Source organism: Notechis scutatus, chromosome 2 (assembly GCF_049901735.1).
Source record: "Notechis scutatus isolate UNSWTSFEM ecotype Mainland chromosome 2, rNotScu1.2, whole genome shotgun sequence".
Classification (NCBI taxonomy): Eukaryota; Metazoa; Chordata; class Lepidosauria; order Squamata; family Elapidae; genus Notechis; species Notechis scutatus.
Genome location: NC_142010.1, coordinates 264,989,353 through 265,005,510, shown reverse-complemented (window position 1 = coordinate 265,005,510; position 16,158 = coordinate 264,989,353). Strand labels below are relative to the sequence as shown.

At 47.5% G+C, this 16,158-nt stretch overlaps 1 protein-coding gene across 1 annotated transcript in view; it reads left to right on the top strand.

The window, feature by feature from the left end:
- The window catches only part of LOC113430158 (protein hinderin-like), a 107,850-nt gene that overhangs the window by 33,975 nt on the left and 57,717 nt on the right, over window positions 1-16,158 (top strand). Inside the window, 2 exon segments of the mRNA XM_087958755.1 lie at window positions 2,231-2,898; window positions 7,563-7,670. Of these exon segments, the coding sequence (XP_087814881.1) occupies window positions 2,231-2,898; window positions 7,563-7,670 (776 nt within the window).

The following is a 16,158-nucleotide window of genomic DNA, read 5'->3' as shown; positions in this document are numbered from 1 at the left end:
AAGCACCCAAAGGTCAGACAAGGAACAATGGATGGAAACTGATCAAGATTCAACCTGGAAATAAGAAGAAACTTTCTGACAGGGAGAACAATCAACCCATGGAACAGAAGTTGCCCTCAGAAGTTGTGGGAGTGTCACCACTTGAGACTTTCAAGAAGAGATTGGACTGCCATTTGTAGAAATGGCGTAGGGTCAGGGGTGGGATTCTACCAGTTCGCACCTATTTGCTAAAACCGGTTGTTAACATTCTAAGCAGTTCAGAGTTCAGGTTGTTAGAAGAAATTACTGGGCTAATCCTGTAAGGAAGGCAGGAAGGAAACATTCTGGTGTTGCTTACAGAAACTGCCTCCCCGTTAACCCTTATTACATTCTTGGCAGGACTGGACTTCCTGTCTCTGGAACTTCTCTGGAGTTTTTTCCCCCCTCCTTTGCTGGTACTTTGCTTGTGCGGAGTGGCCATTCAAAGTTACAATGGCACTGAAAAAAATGACTTATGACCATTTTTCACACTTACGACTGTTGCAGCACCCCCACAGTCATGAGAGGCCAGGCAAAGAGATGGGTGCCTCGATGTGAGTGATATTGAGTTGGCCAATAACATGACCACCAAGCCACGTTCACCTGGTCATATGACCACCAAGCCACACCCACCAACTAAGCCAGACCCACAGAACCGGTTGTTAAAAAATTTGAATCCCACCCCTGCGTAGGGTCTCCCGCTTGGGCCCGGGGTTGGACTAGATGACCTATAAGGTCCCTTCCAACTCTGATTATCTGTTATCTGTTAAAGTCAACATTCAAAGCAGGGTCTGATATCCTTCCTGGCACGCAGCTCAGATAAAGGGAGTTAGAACGTCTCCCCTTGGTCAGATGTGGATTTCGCCAATACGCAGAAACAAACATGTTATTTTCCCCTCGCCTCTGAGAAAGATCCCTGGAAGTTTCTTTTGGAATTGGCATTTATTTGGCCCCTTTTCTTGCCATCTGGGGCGCCAGGAAACGATACAGATTCAGTACAAGAGTTATGAGATATTTTTATTTATTTTATTAGTCGATTGCTTACAAGATAATAGGTATAAGTAAAAACATAGTTATGAATACATGGATACATATAAGAAAAGAAAAATAAAAGAATATTCTGGTTACATCAAAAAGAATTACTTGTATCGAAAAAACCCCACCCCTTCTTCTTCCATTGAAGAATGGCAGATATACGGATCTGACAATTATCCAACATGGAATTTGTTTTACCAGTGGCTGGAAAAGAAAGGGGTGGAGGTTAAGAAACTGTATTGCTAAGCAAATTAAATAAACCCAGACAACACGATGTTTATTAAGCATTTAGTAAATGTAATTAATAGAAAAATCATAAAAAGTTGTTTTTTTTTAAAATGGAACACTTCTAATTGGTTCTGCAACCCAACAGGACAGATACAGACTTCAGAGAGTAATTAGGACTGTAGAAAAAACAATGGCTACCAACCTGCCTTCCATCAAGGACCTGTATACTGCACGAGTCAAAAAGAGGGATGTGAAAATATTTATAGACCCCTCACATCCCGGACATAAACTCTTTCAACTCCTTTCCCCAAAACGACGCTATGGAGCATTGTACACCAGAACAACTAGACACAAGGACAGTTTTTTCCCTGAACGCCATCCCTCTGCTAAACAAATAATTCCCTCAACACTGTTCAACTATTACAACCTCTGCACTACTATTACTGTTAATCTTCTCATCACTCCTTATCACCCAGCCCCTCCCACTTGTGACTGTATGACTATAACTTTCTCACTTGTATCCTTACGATTTATATTGACTGCTTCCTAGTATGATTTGATTGCTTATTGTACCCTATGATTATTATTAAGTGTTGTACCTGATGATTCTTGACTCTTGATGAATGTATCTTTTCTTTTTATGTACACTGAAAGACTATGCACCAGAGACAAATTCCTTGTGTGTCCAATCACACTTGGCCAATAAAGAATTCTATTCTATTCTGTTCTGTTCTATGCTATGCTCTGCTCTGCTCTGCTCTGCTCTGCTATTCTATTCTATTCTATTCTATTCTATTCTATTCTATTCTATTCTATTCTATTCTATTCTATTCTATTCTATTCTATTCTATTCTATTCTATTTCTATTTCTATTTCTATTTCTATTTCTATTTCTATTTGGAATTGTTGAAGCTGAACTTGGGTTTTTTGCCCCCCTGTTTATCTACAGATGTCTAACCAGAGAGGTCACTGTCAGCTGATCCCACCTTCAGACCTGGATGGATCCTACCTTGGTGTAGCTAGACTGCAAACTTTGTATAAGAACCACAACTTAACTCGTAGAAGCCCTAATCTTCAACCTTCAAGTCGACCTGGTAGGAATAGGGGTGTCCTGGAGGCCAGTCCCCCCAGATGCCAAACAGAGGCCGGGAATGGTGGTCTTTTGGAAAACGGGGTGCACCATCAATGCAACCACAGGGCATCTCCTGCAGCGCAGACGTTGACTCCCCATCGCGGAAGAACCCCCGACGGGGAGAAGAGGAAGAATGGTTGCTCTCTTCCGGGGTGCCCCTTCCATCAAACATTAAGAAACTTGGCTCACAAGTCTTTCCCAGACGGTTGCCGGGTTCGAGACTGCTATTTGGGACCCCCGGGCGAATCCTCCTCGGAATATTTCAGCTCACCGTGCCTTCCGAGGCCGAAGGCCAGCGAAGTCCCGGGGTCGAAAGAAGCCGATGGCGGCCGCAACTTCTCCGAGGAGAAAAGGAAAGAGCTGCTACTCCAGAAAATGGAGCTGGAAATCGAGAAGGAACGCCTGCAGAATTTGTTAGCTGAGCAAGAGGCCAAACTTCTCCAGCAGCAAGAGCAGCTCCGGCAATCCAGGCGGGATTATCATCGGTATGCTTGGCAAGAGGGGTGAGAAATTGGAGTGGAGTGGAGAAAGAAAGGAGGAGGAGGAGGAGGAGGACTATGGGGTCCTTGGTGCTCTCTGAGCTTGATTGTTTCCTTGGAGACATTTCATGACCCAACTAGATAACACCATTAGTGCTAGAAGGGGGAAAAGGAGGAGGAATAAGGGGTCCTTGATGCTCTCCGAGCTTGGTGGTTTTCTTGTAGACGCTTCATGACCCAACTAGGGAACGTCATCAGTGCTATTGCGGAGTAGGCTTTGTGGAGAGGAGGAGGACTGTGGGACTCTTTAGCATTTTTAGGGGCACCTTCTCTATTTTATTTATTTTATTTTATTTTATTTATTTTATTTATTTATTTTATTTATTTTATTTATTTATTTTATTTATTTTATTTATTTTATTTATTTTATTTATTTTATTTTATTTTATTTATTTTATTTATTTTATTTATTAGATTTGTATTGCTGCCTATTCGCCATGGCGACTCAAGGCGGCTTACAACATATAAAACCACAATTTAAAACAATAAAACTCAAAATCAAATAAATTAATACAGTAAAATCGCCCCCCCACCTCCTCACCCCCCAATGAAAGCAGACCCCACTAGCCATTTGATGGGCTCCATCCCGCTCCATCCCCAGGCCTGCTGGCAAAACCAGGTCTTCTTCAGGGCCTTCTGGAAGAGTACTAGAGTGGGGGCCATTGTCATCTCTGGGGGAATGAGGTTCCAGAGCGAGGGAGCCACCACGGAGAAGGCCCTTCTTCTGGGTCCCACCAGGTGTATCTCCGTCAGGGATAGGACCCGCAGCATTCCCTGCCTCTCTGCTCTGATGGGTCGGATAGATGTGACCAGCAAGAGACGGTCCCTCAGATCACCTGGCCCCAAACCATGAAGGGCTTTAAAGGGGACTACCAGCAGTCTGAATTGCACCCGGAAGCAAATCGGCAACCCATGCAGCTCCTGCAGGAGAGGTGATACATGTGCACGCTGGGGTGTGCACAAAACCATGCGGGCCGCTGCATTTTGCACCAACTGGAGCTTCCGGATGTTCTTCAAGGGGAGCCCCATGTAGAGCGCGTTGCAATAGTCAAGACGGGGAGTGACTAGGGCTGTGAAGGCGAACCTATGGCACGTGTGCCACAGGTGGCATGCAGAGCCATTTGTGTCAGCATGCGAGCTGCAGGCCAAACTTACCTGACTGAGCCTGTGCGTGCCTCACAGCTGATGTTCGGCTGGTTGGGGCCTTTTTCGGCCTCTCAAAGGCTTGAGGGAGATTTCTGCAGGCTTCTACAAGCTTTGCAGGCCGAAAACTAGCTCCGTTTTGTCACTTCCGGTATTTTCGGAAAAAGAGGAAGTGACGAAATGGGGCTAGATTTCAGCCTACAAAGCTTGTAGAAGCCTGCAGAAGCCTTTGGGAGGCCGAAAAAGGCCTCAAACTGCCCCCAAAGCAGCTGTGAGGCGCAGTGCAGGTAAGGGAGCAGTGGGGGGTAGGTAGGTGGGTGGAATTGCGCGCGCATGCGTGGGGACATGGGGGGCGCATTGCCTTCTGGTTGCTGGCACGTGAGCGTGCAAGTGCACACAAAATTTTGGGCACAGGAGCCCCAAAAGGTTAAGCCACCATTGGACTAGGGCAGGGGTGGGCAAACTTTTGGCTCGGGGCCGCATTGACTTTTAAAATTTGACAGACGGGCCGGGTCAGCACAAGATTTTTTGGGAATCGCCCCCACCCTTCCCCCCTTCTCCTCCTTCCCCTCCCCTCGGAGGCCCCTGAGTCAGGAGTTGCTACCGCCGGCGCGGCTCATGCGGCTCCAGTCCCGCGTTGCCTCGGGAAGGAAAGGCAAAAAGGAAGAGCCGCGGCGGCGCTTTGCAACGGGGCAGCGGCACCGGAGGCTCGGGCTCAGCGGCTCCTGGTTTTGCCTTTTCCTTCCCAAGGCAACGCGGACTGGAGCCGCAGGGAGCTGCGCCCGGCGGTAGCAACTCCTCACAGCCCCAGCCAGACACCTGAGCGGAGCCCAGGCGAAACTGCCTGTTGCTGCTGCCGGAGCACCGCCGGGTCGCCTCCTCCAAGCAGCTCGCCCGCCCGCGGCTTCCCTCTGCCGCGCGGCTCGGGGCCAGGCGCGAGCGCCCGCGAGTTAAAAGGAAGCCGAAAGTTGCTGGGAAGTTGCTCGGGTGCTGGGAGCAGGCTTTAAAGTGCCGCCCGAGCAAAGTTTAAGCAGCCCGCCCGCCCGCCGGGTGGAACCCTTCCTGCTCCTCAGCGGGAAGACGGCTCCAGCCTGCAAACTTTGCCTTTGCAAAGTTTAAGCCTGGAAGCCCCGGAAACAAGCAACTTCCCAGCAACTTTCGGCTTCCTTTTTAACTCGCAGGCGCTCATGCCTGGCGGAGGGAAGCCAGAGCCTCCTCCAAGCAGTCTGCCCGCCCGCCCGCCGGGCTTCCCCTCCGCTGCGCGGCTTGGGGCCAGGCGCGGCGCCCGCGAGTTAAAAGGAAGCCGAAAGTTGCTGGGAAGTTGCTCGGGTGCTGGGAGCAGGCTTTTAAAGTGCCGCCCGAGCAAAGTTTAAGCAGCCCGCCCGCCCGCCGGGCGGAACCTTCCTGCTCTCAGCGGAAGACGCTCCAGGCTGCAAACTTTGCCTTTGCAAAGCCCTGGAAGCCCGGAAACCCGAGCAACTTCCCAGCAACTTTCGGCTTCCTTTTAACTCGCGGGCGCCGCACCTGGCGGAGAGGAAGCCCGGAACCTCCTCAAGCAGCCTGCACGCCCACCCGCCGGGCTTCCTTCCGCCGCGGCTCGGGGCCAGGCGCGAGTGACCGCGAGTTAAAGGAAGCCGAAAGTTGCTGGGAAGTTGCTCGGGTGCTGGGAGCAGGCTTTTAAAGTGCCGCCCGAGCAAAGTTTAAGCCTGGAAGCCCGAAATCCGAGCAACTTCCCAGCAACTTTCGGCCCGTTTTAACTCGCGGGCGCTCGCGCCTGCGCCCGAGCCGCACAGCAGCCTGATCCAAGCAGCCCGCCCGCCCGCTGGCGAACCCTTCCGCTCCTTGGCGGGAAGACGCTCCAGCCTGCAAACTTTGCCTTTGCAAAGCCCTGGAAGCCCGGAAAACCGAGCAACTTCCCAGCAACTTTCGGCTTCGTTTTAACTTCGCAGGCGCTCGCGCCTCGCCCTGAGCCGCATGGCGGAGGGGAAGCCCGAGCGCCGCTGGGTCGCCTCCTCCAAGCAGCCCACCTGCCCGCCTGCCCGCCGGGCTTCCCCTCCACCACGCGGCTCGGGGCCAGGCGCGAGCGCCCCAGGCATGATATTCTTCCGATTAAAATCGAATTCCGATTTTTTGGGAATCGCCCCTCCTTTCCCCCCACCCCTTCTTCTCCTCCTTCCCTCCCCTCGGAGGCCCGAGTCAGGAGTTGCTGGCGCGGCTCCGCGGCTCCAGTCCCGCGTTGCCTCAGGAAGGGAAAGGCAAAAGGAAGAGCGGCGGTGCTTTGCAATGGCAGCAGCGGCTCCTGGTTTTGCCTTTCCTTCCCGAGGCAACGCGGGACTGGAGCCGCGTGGAGCTGCACCGGCGGTAGCAACTCCTGACAGCCCCAGCCGGATACCTGAGCGGAGCCGGGCGGTGCGAGCGGAGGCCGCTGAGCGGCAGGAAAGGGAGCTGGGCCAGCCACAGACCAGCCTCCGTGCAACACGCCGCCGCCCGGCCCGAGAAAGCAGCGGGCACTCCCGGGCGCGCGGCAGGGGTCTCTTTGGCCAGCCCCGATTTTTTTTTCAGAGCGGAATATCATGCCTGGCGCCCGCGAGTTAAAACGGCCGAAAGTTGCTGGGAAGTTGCTCGGGTGCTGGGAGCAGGCTTTTAAAGTGCCGCCCGAGCAGGACCGCCGAGCCGGGAAGCGGGGCACCAAGGCAGGGCAAGGCTCCACCAGCAGCGGCCTAGCTTTAGGTGGCTCCAAGCAGCCCGCCCTGCCCACCGGGTGGAACCCTTCCGCTCCTCGGCGGGAAGACGCTCCAGCCTGCAAGCTTTGCCTGGAAGCCCGGAAAAAGGGGGATCGGCGGGGACTCACCTTCGGAGAGGTCGCACTCGAAGGTGATTTCAACTCCCAGCCGAGGCATTTGCAAATTTCTTTTCTTTCCTACCCTAGATCGCTCCGCACTGTTTTGCAGCTTTGGGGGCCACACGGCAAGGGCAATCGCCACACCCAGCGATTTTTTTCAGGCTGAATTGGACAGACCAATGGCAGCGATTTTTTTTCAGGGCGGACCGCATTGGACAGACCAGCGGGCCGGATGTGGCCCCGGGCCGTGGTTGCCCACCCCTGGACTAGGGGCATTAGTGACCGTGAGTAGGGATTGTTGGCCCCGGAAAGGGCGCAATGGGCGCACAACCGGCTATCAGCTTTAAGCTGCAAGGACTTCAATTCCCAGCATTCCCCAGCCCCAGGGAAAGATACGGTTAGGAGTAAAATGATCTCACCTACCCCTGCCCCCAAAGCGTTTTTTGTGGAGTTTCCTCTCGGAGAAATGTGTCTGTAACTTCAAAAGACTCTGAATATTGCTTACCCTCTAAAAAAAAAAAAAAAAAAAGGGATAAGGAGTGAAAAAGGCGGGATAAAAGCAAGTGTGGCTTCTTCCATATTTGAGGCTGCATATGGTGAGGAGAGGCTCTTGTTTCCCTTGCAGGTTTAAAGGCCACGCTGGCAATTCGGACGACAGGCAGACGGGGGAAGAAGCCCCGGTGGGACCAGGCTCTCTGGCTCCGGCCACAAACGGGATTGGTGATGGCCTCAGGTAAGGTCCTGGCTTGGCTCACCTGCTCCTGCCAGAATATTCTGTGATGCGCAGGGAGCTTCACTTGGTGTGACCCGCACTTTGGTTCGTCTCTTCTCTTCTCCTCACCTCACCCCTCCTTCCCTCTCCCTCTCCCTCTCTTTCCCTCCCTCTTCCCCTCCCCTTCCTCCCATTTTCCCCGCCTTTCCTTTCTCCTGCTCGTCCCCTCCCCTTCTTTCCCTCTCCTTCCCTCTCCCCCTCTTCTACTTCTCTCTCCTCCCCGTCTCCTCTCCCCTCCCTCTCCCCTCTCCTCTCTCCAATTTCCCCCCGTCTCCCTTCTCCCTTCCCTTCTTCTCCCTCCCTCTCTCTCCTCTCCTCCTCTTTCTCCCATTTCCCCCCTCCTCTCCCTTCTCCCTCTCCTCTCCTCCCCTCTCCCCTCCTTCCCTCCCCTTTCTCTTTTCTTCCATTTCCCCCCTCCTCTCCTCTCTTCCCCTCTTCCCCACTCCCCTCTCCCTCTCCCTCTCCTCTCCTTCCCTCCTCCTCTATCCTCTCCTCTCCCTCTAATCTACTTCCCTCTCCTCTCCTTCCCCCTTTCCTCTCCTCCCTTCTCCTTCTCCTTCCCCTGTCTCCCCTCCTCTCCCCTCTATATAAAACACCGGATCGCTTTATCCGAAATCCCAGCTTTCACTACGGTCCCAAGCCGAAGGAAATTTCATTCCTTCTCAGAGATTCCCCGGGGGCAGTGCACCAAAAGCAAGAGGCTGGGTGGAAATGGACCGTGTTTCCAGTGCTTCTCAACCCATTTGGTGCCTGTGCAATTCAACATGCCGCCAGCGCATTGCCTCTCTTTCAGCTTCACCAGAAGCATCCAGCCACGGTGCCAGAGCTGGAGTGGCAGGTGTGGGGAGACGCCAAATTCCAGCCAGCCAAATATTGTTCATTTCATTTTGATTTGTTATTTTAAATCTACAAGACAACAAGATGAACGAACGGAACAAAGGGAGAAAACACAGACAAATGGGCGGTAAGACAGGGAGTAGCGGTGCAGTGAGCACCCCCTTTTAGGGGTTTGTACGGTAGGGTTTGAGTTTTATTTTAGGTTATTGAGCGAACCACGGAGTCAGGGCGTCAGGTATTGACCACCCTTGGCTGGAGTCGGATTTTATTTTATTTTATTTTATTATTTTATTTTATTTTATTTTATTATTATTATTTTATTTTATTTTATTATTTTATTTTATTTTATTTTATTTTTTTTATTTTATTTTATTTTATTTTATTTTATTTTTTTATTTTATTTTTTTTTATTTTATTATTTTATTTTATTTTATTTTATTTTATTATTTTATTTTATTTTATTTTTTTATTTTATTTTATTTTATTTTATTTTATTTTATTATTATTATTTTATTTTATTATTTTATTATTTTATTTTATTTTATTTTATTTTATTTTATTTTTTTATTTTATTTTATTTTATTTTATTTTATTTTATTATTTTATTTTATTATTTTATTTTTTTATTTTATTTTATTTTATTTTATTTTATTATTTTATTATTTTATTTTATTTTATTATTTTATTTTATTTTATTTTATTATTTTATTATTTTATTTTATTTGTCAATCGCTTACAAGATAATAGGTATAAGTATAAACTTGAGTAAGAATACAGGAAATAGCTACGAATAAATGGGGACAATAGGACAGGGACGGAAGGCACGATGGTGCACTTATACATGACCCTTACACACCTCTTAAGAATGGGTATTCTCTCCCTTCCCTCCCTCCCTTCCTTCCTTCCTCCCTTCCCTGTTCTCCCCTCCTTCCCCCTTCCTTCTTTCCTTCCTTCTTTTATTTTTTAAATAGGTACGAATAAATGGGGACAATAGGACAGGGACATAGGCACGATGGTGCACTTATGTACGCCCCTTACAGACCCCTTAGAAAAGGGGTGAGGTCAATAGTGGATAGTTTGAGGTTGAAGGAGTAGGGTGTGTGTGTGTTAGAGAATGTAACAACAGAGGTAGTGCATTCCAGGCATTGACCACTCTTGCTGAAGTCGTACTTTCTGCAATCAAGTTTGAAGCGGTTTACATTGAGTTTGTATCTGTTGTGTGCTCTTATATTGTTGTGGTTGAAGCTGAAGTAGTCATTGACTGGTAGGACATTGTAGCAGATAATTTTGTGTGCTACACTTAAGTCTAACCGTAGGTGGCTCATTTTGTGTACTATGCTTAGATTGGACCGCAGGCAGTGCAGTTCCAGATTGTCCAAGCCCAAAATTTTGAGCCTGGAGGCATAGGGAATTCTACTGTGAGTAAAGGAGTGGAGAACTCTTCTCGAGAAAAACCTCTTAACCTGCTCAATTGTGTTAATCTCCGATATACAGTGCAGATGCCAGGCAGACAAGCTGTATTCGAGAATTGGTCTGGCAAAGGTTTTGTCTGCCCTAGTTAGCAATTCAATGTTGCAGGAGAAGAAGCTTCATAAAATAAATGCACGTAGTCGTCCCCCTTTGATACACCCTGGGGGTCCTTGACTTACATGGTTCATTTAGTGACCTTTCAAAATTATAACGGCACCAGATAAAAAGTGACTTAGGATCATTTTTTTTTTACACTTAGGATCTTCCCAGCATCCCCAGGGTCATGTGATCAAAATTCAAGAAGAAAGGTCGTAAAATGGGCCCAAACTCACTTAACAAATGTCTTCACTTTTTGTGTATGCAAAGCTTTGAGGGCTGCATGCAATGAAAATTCATTTTAATGTATGCCGATTAGTGTACATTCAAAGTGACAATAAAGTTATTCTATTCTATTCCATATTTCTATTCTATCCTATCCTAATCCTATCCTATCCCATATTTCTATCCTATTCCATTCCATTCCATTCTTATTCCTATTCCTATGCCATTATACTCCAATTGTGTTCTATTCCTATTTCATTCCATTCTATTCTATTTCTGTTCTGTTCCTATTCTGTTCTGTTCTAATCTACAGTATTCTAATTTAATCTTATTTCTACTTGTATTCTATTCTTATTTCTACTATTCTATTCTTATTTCTGCTTCTATTCTAATCTATTCTACTGTTATTTCTACTTCTGTTTCGTTCTGTTCTATTCAATTCTATTCTTAGCAACTGAAATTTTGGGTTTAATTATGGTTGTAAATGAAGAACTACCTATATAATAGAAACAAATATTCTTACAATTAGCAACCTAGCAAACTCATTAGCAAAAAGGACTAGCTGATTTTTTGGGGGGCGGGTGGGGGTGTTGAGGTGTCTTTTTTTAATAAGTCTCTTGTTTAGTAGTTAAGAAATACAATTATGACATCCTGAGATAAGCCAGGATGTACTTTTCATCTCCTTTGCTAATATAAGAATGCAGCATCTTTGTTTTCTATTTTCACATTCTTTCCTAAATCAGCTAGCTCATTTTTTTGGTTTATTTTATTTTATTAAAAAAGGAGAGGGAAAAAAAGAAAGAAGGAAGGGAGGAAAGAAAGGAAAGAAAGAAAGAAAGAAAGAAAGAAAGAAAGAAAGAAAGAAAGAAAGAAAGAAAGAAAGAAAGAAAGAAAGAAAGAAAGAAAGAAAGAAAGAAGCAGGTGTAAAGTATTTACAATATGAAACTTGGTCACCTGAGACATTGCAGATTGAAAGTAAATAGAGGCCAGCCTCCCCCCATTTGAAAAAAACATTTTTTTATACTTAAGTTCTCATTGTGAGGTAATTATCTACAATTAGGCAATCTAATTAGCATTGTTCTCTTATTATCTGTGGAAAGAACTGCAGAGGACAGAATGTGTGGCATTTGCTGGCATCTGGTGAAGTAAAGTCCCCCCAGGGATGAGAATTTTACGGATAGTCCTTAACTTACAACCATTCATTTAGTTACTACGGCATGGAACAAAGTGACTGATGACCGTGTTTCACACTTACCACCGTTGGTCCCGTGATCAAGATTCAGAGGCTTGTCAGCTGACTCCTATTTATGACAATGGCAGTGTGCCGGGATCACTTGATCCCCTTTTGTGACCAGCAAAATTCAACAGGGAAGCCACATTTGCTTAATAACCATGTTACTAACTTAACAACTGCAGGGATTCGCCTATCAATGGAGGCAAGTAAGGTTGGAAAACGAGGATAGGTTGCTTCCCCCCTTCTCTGTGACTGCCTTTCAAGTAACAGAAGAACACAGTTGGAAGGTGCCTTAGAGGTCTTCTAGTCCAGGACATCTGATACCATCTCAGACAAGTGGCTTGCCAACCTCTTTTTAAAAACTTCCAGTATTGGAGTGCCCACAACTTCTGGTGGCAAGTTGTTCCACTGGTTCATTGTTCTCACTGTCAGGAAGTCTCTCTTTAGTTCTAGGTTGCTTCTGTCCTTGATTAGCTTCCATCCATTGCTTCTTTTCCTGCTTTCTGGTGCTTTGGCAAAGAAATGGACAATAGAATAGAATAGAATAGAATAGAATTCTTTATTGGCCAAGTGTGATTGGACACACAAGGAATTTGTCTTTGGTGCATCTACTCTCAGTGTACATAAAAGAAAAAATAAAATACATTCATCAAGAATCATAAGATACAACATTTAGTGATGGTCATAGGTTACTAATAAGCAATCAAATCACACTAGGAAACAGATACAGATTAATAGAGTTGGAAGGGACCTTGGAGGTCTTCTAGTCCAACCCCCTGTTTAGGCAGGAAACCCTATACCACTTCAGACAAATGGTTATCCAATCTCTTTTTTTAAAAACTTTCAGTGTTGGAGCATTTACAACTTCTGGAGGCAAGTTATTCTACTGGTTAATTGTTCTCATTGTTAGGAAATTTCTCCTTTGTTCTAGGTTGCTTCTCTCCTTGATTAATTTCCATCTGTTGCTCCTTGTCCTGCCTTCTGGGGCTTTGGAAAAGAAGTTGACCCTGTCTTCCTTGTGGTAGCCTCTCAAATACAGGTAGTCCTCAACTGACGATCACAATTGAGCCCAAAATTTATGTTGCGAAGTGAGAAATTTGCTCAGGGAGTTTTGCCCCATTTGACGACTTTTCTCGCCACGTTTGTTAAGCGAATCCATGCCATTGTTAAATTAGTAACGCGGTTGTTGAATCTGGCTTCCCTGTTGACTTTGCTTATCAGAAGTTTACAAAAGGGGATTATGTCACTCCGGAACACTACAAACGTCGCAAATGTGAGTCAACTGTCAAGCATCCGAATGTAAACCGTGTGACTGTGTGGAAGCTGCAACGCTCCTATGTGTGAAAAATGGTCATCAGTTGTAACTTTGAATGGCCACTATATGAACTGTAACTGTAAGTCAAGGACTAAGGGATGCGGTGGCTCCATGGCTAAGACGCTGAGCTTGTTGATGAGAAAGGTTCGGCGGTTCGAATCCCTAGCGCCACGTCACGGAATGAGCTCCTGTTACTTGTCCCGGCAGCTTCTGCCACCCTAGCAGTTCGAAAGCATGTAAAAAATGCAAGTAGAAAAATAGGGACCCCCTTTGGTGGGAAGGGAACAGCGTTCCATGCGCCTTCGAAGGCATTTAGTCATGCCGGCCACATGACCACGGAGACATCTCTGGACAGCGCTGGCTCTTCTTTGGCTTTGTAACGGAGATGAGCAGCGCCCCCTAGAGCCAGAAACAACTAGCACGGTGTGGTACTGCTATCCAGTCGTCCACAGTCCTTTTTTTCTCTAGACTGGCCAAACCCAAATCCTGCAACCATTCTTCTTTATGTTTGAGTCTCCAGGCCTTTAGTCATCTCAGTTGCTCTTCTCTGCACATTTTTCCCCCAAAATCTCAACATCTTTTTTTGTCGTGTGGTGAACATGTAAAGTCTTGGGTAAACATGTCAAATAGGTAAAAAGGTTTTTTACACGTTCACGTTTTACATTTAAAACGTGTAAACGCGATGTAAAAACCTGTCAAATATTTAACCTCTTGGCTGAATGGCCTGGATCGGTTCCTCCTTGCCCAATTACTCAGCGCAGCTTGCCAGTAACGTGAAAGGCCCTTCAAGGTACCCTCCAAAGCTAAACCAATCTCTACCCGTTGTAGACCTTGAAAAGCTACTTCATCGCTCAGATGCAGATGGTCGGCTACGTGCCGCAACATCCCACACCGCAGATATTAGTTTGCGAGCGCAATATGCTTGGCACCTGCGCATGCTCTCGACATCCGGGGTAGTTGAACTTTCTCTCTCTCTCTCTCTCTCTCTCTCTCTCCCTCCCTCCCTCCCTCCCTCTCCTTCTCCCTCTCCCTCTCCCTCTCCCCTCTCTCTCTCTCTTTCCATCTCTCTCTCTCCCCTCTCTCTCTTTCCATCTCTCCCTCTCTCCCAACTCTCTCTCTCTCTCTCTTTTCCATCTCTCCCTCTCCCCTAACTCACTCTCTCTCTCTCTCTTTCCATCTCTCCCTCTCCCCAACTCTCTCTCTCTCTCTTTCCATCTCTCCCTCTCCCCTAACTCACTCTCTCTCTCTTTCCATCTCTCCCTCTCCCCTAACTCGCTCACTCTCTCTCTCTCTTTCCATCTCTCCTCTCCCCTAACTCTCTCTCTCTCTCTCTCTCTCTCTCTCTCCATCTCTCTCTCTCCCGCAACTCTCTCTCTCTCTCTCCCTCCACCTCTCTTCTGACCTTGCCTTTCAGCTGCAATTTTGCATATGCCTATCTTAGGCCAGGAAACATGGGGAGGGGGCTGATTTGAAGAGGAGCCAAAGAACCGATTATCACCCAGGCAGATGCCAGGCCGGATGGTGAAGCCGCTCCTCATTTCTTCTTCGGAGATCGTGGCTGAGTCGGTAGCCTGCGATCAATCTGCTTTTGCTGGGAAGCCACCGGTGTTGCGTGAACTGCTCATGCTCCCCTGGCTGTATCCTGGCTATTAAGAGGCTGTGTATCTTGGGAGGTTGCTCTACACCAGGGTGTCCAACCTTGGCAACTTTAAGACTTGTGGACTTCAACTCCCAGATTCCTCAGCCAGCAAAGCTGGCTGAGGAATTCTGGGAGTTGAAGTCTAAAGTCTTAAAGTTGCCAAGGTTGGACACCTAATCTACACAAACCCTACAGAAGCAGAGACCCTTCTGAGCTGTCCTTGGTGCTCTCTTGTTTTGACTGTTGACTGTTTCCTGGTAGAGGTTTCGATGCCAAAGAAAGTCAAACAGACCCCACTCTCTACTCTAGCACTGATGATGTGACCTAGTTGGGTCAGGAAACATCTGCTAGACAGTTCCCCCCCTACCTTTTCTCCTCCTCTTCCTCCTCAGAGAGCACCAAGGACCCCACAGTCCTCCTCCTCCTCTTCCTCCTCCTCCTCCACAAACCCTACTCCCTACAGGCACTGATGACCCCACTCTCTACTAGCACTGATGATGTGACCTAGTTGGGTCATGAAACATCTGCTAGACAGTTCCCCCCGCCTTTTTTCCTCCTCAGAGAGCACCAAGGACCCCACAGTCGTCCTCCTCCTCTTCCTCCTCCTCCTCCTCCTCCTCCTCCTCTCCTCCTCCTCCTCCTCCTCCTCCTCCTCCTCCTCCTCCTCCTCCTCCTCCTCCTCCTCCTCCTCCTCCTCCTCAAACCCTCCTCCCTACAGGCACTGATGATGTTATCTAGGTGGGCAATGGAATGCCTGCTAGAAAACAACCCAGTTCAGAGAACACCCAGGATCCCACAATCCTCTTCCTCCTCCTCTTCCTCCTCCTCCTCATTTCTATTCTGCAGGAATGATAGGTTAAGTTGTTTGAAGTTGCATGACACTGAAAAATGACTTATGGCCATTTTTCATACTTATGACTATTGCACCATCTCCACAGTCACGTGATCCAAATTCGGACCCTTGCCAACTGACTCATATTTGTGACATTCGCAGTGTCCCGGGGTCACATAATCTCTTTTTGTGACCTTCTGACAAACAAAACCAATGGGGAAGCCAGATTCACTTAACAACCATGTTTACTGTGATGATTCACTTAACAACTGTGGCAAGGAAGGTCATAAAAAGGGGTCATAATTCACTTAAGCAATGCCTCCTTTAGCCATAGAAATTTTGGGCTCTATTGCGGTCGTATGTCGAGGACTACCTGTACTGGGTTTCCTGTCTGAGCAGGGGGTTGGACTAGAAGACCTCCAGGATCCCTTCAAACTCTGTTATACTGTTATCTATGAAAGCTTGGCCTTCCCATAACTTCCTTTCCTTTAGGCATTCGGACTACAGCATTTGAGACCTTCAAGAAGAGATTGAACCACCATTTGTCAGAAATGGTGTAGGGTCTCTCGCTTGGGCAGAGGGGGTTGGACTAGATGACCCACAAGGTCCCTTCCAACTCTGATTCTCTGATTGCCCCGATTGTTAGGGAAAATACACCCGGTATTCCATAGTAGCCTATTAAAACCCGTGGTCAGATCAATGCTGAGGCCCCTACCTCGTGAGCCCCCAGCTCCCATGGTCATAGGAGGTCAAACCCATTATGAGGTGCAGTGAATCCTTCAATTCGAGGTGGCACAGGAA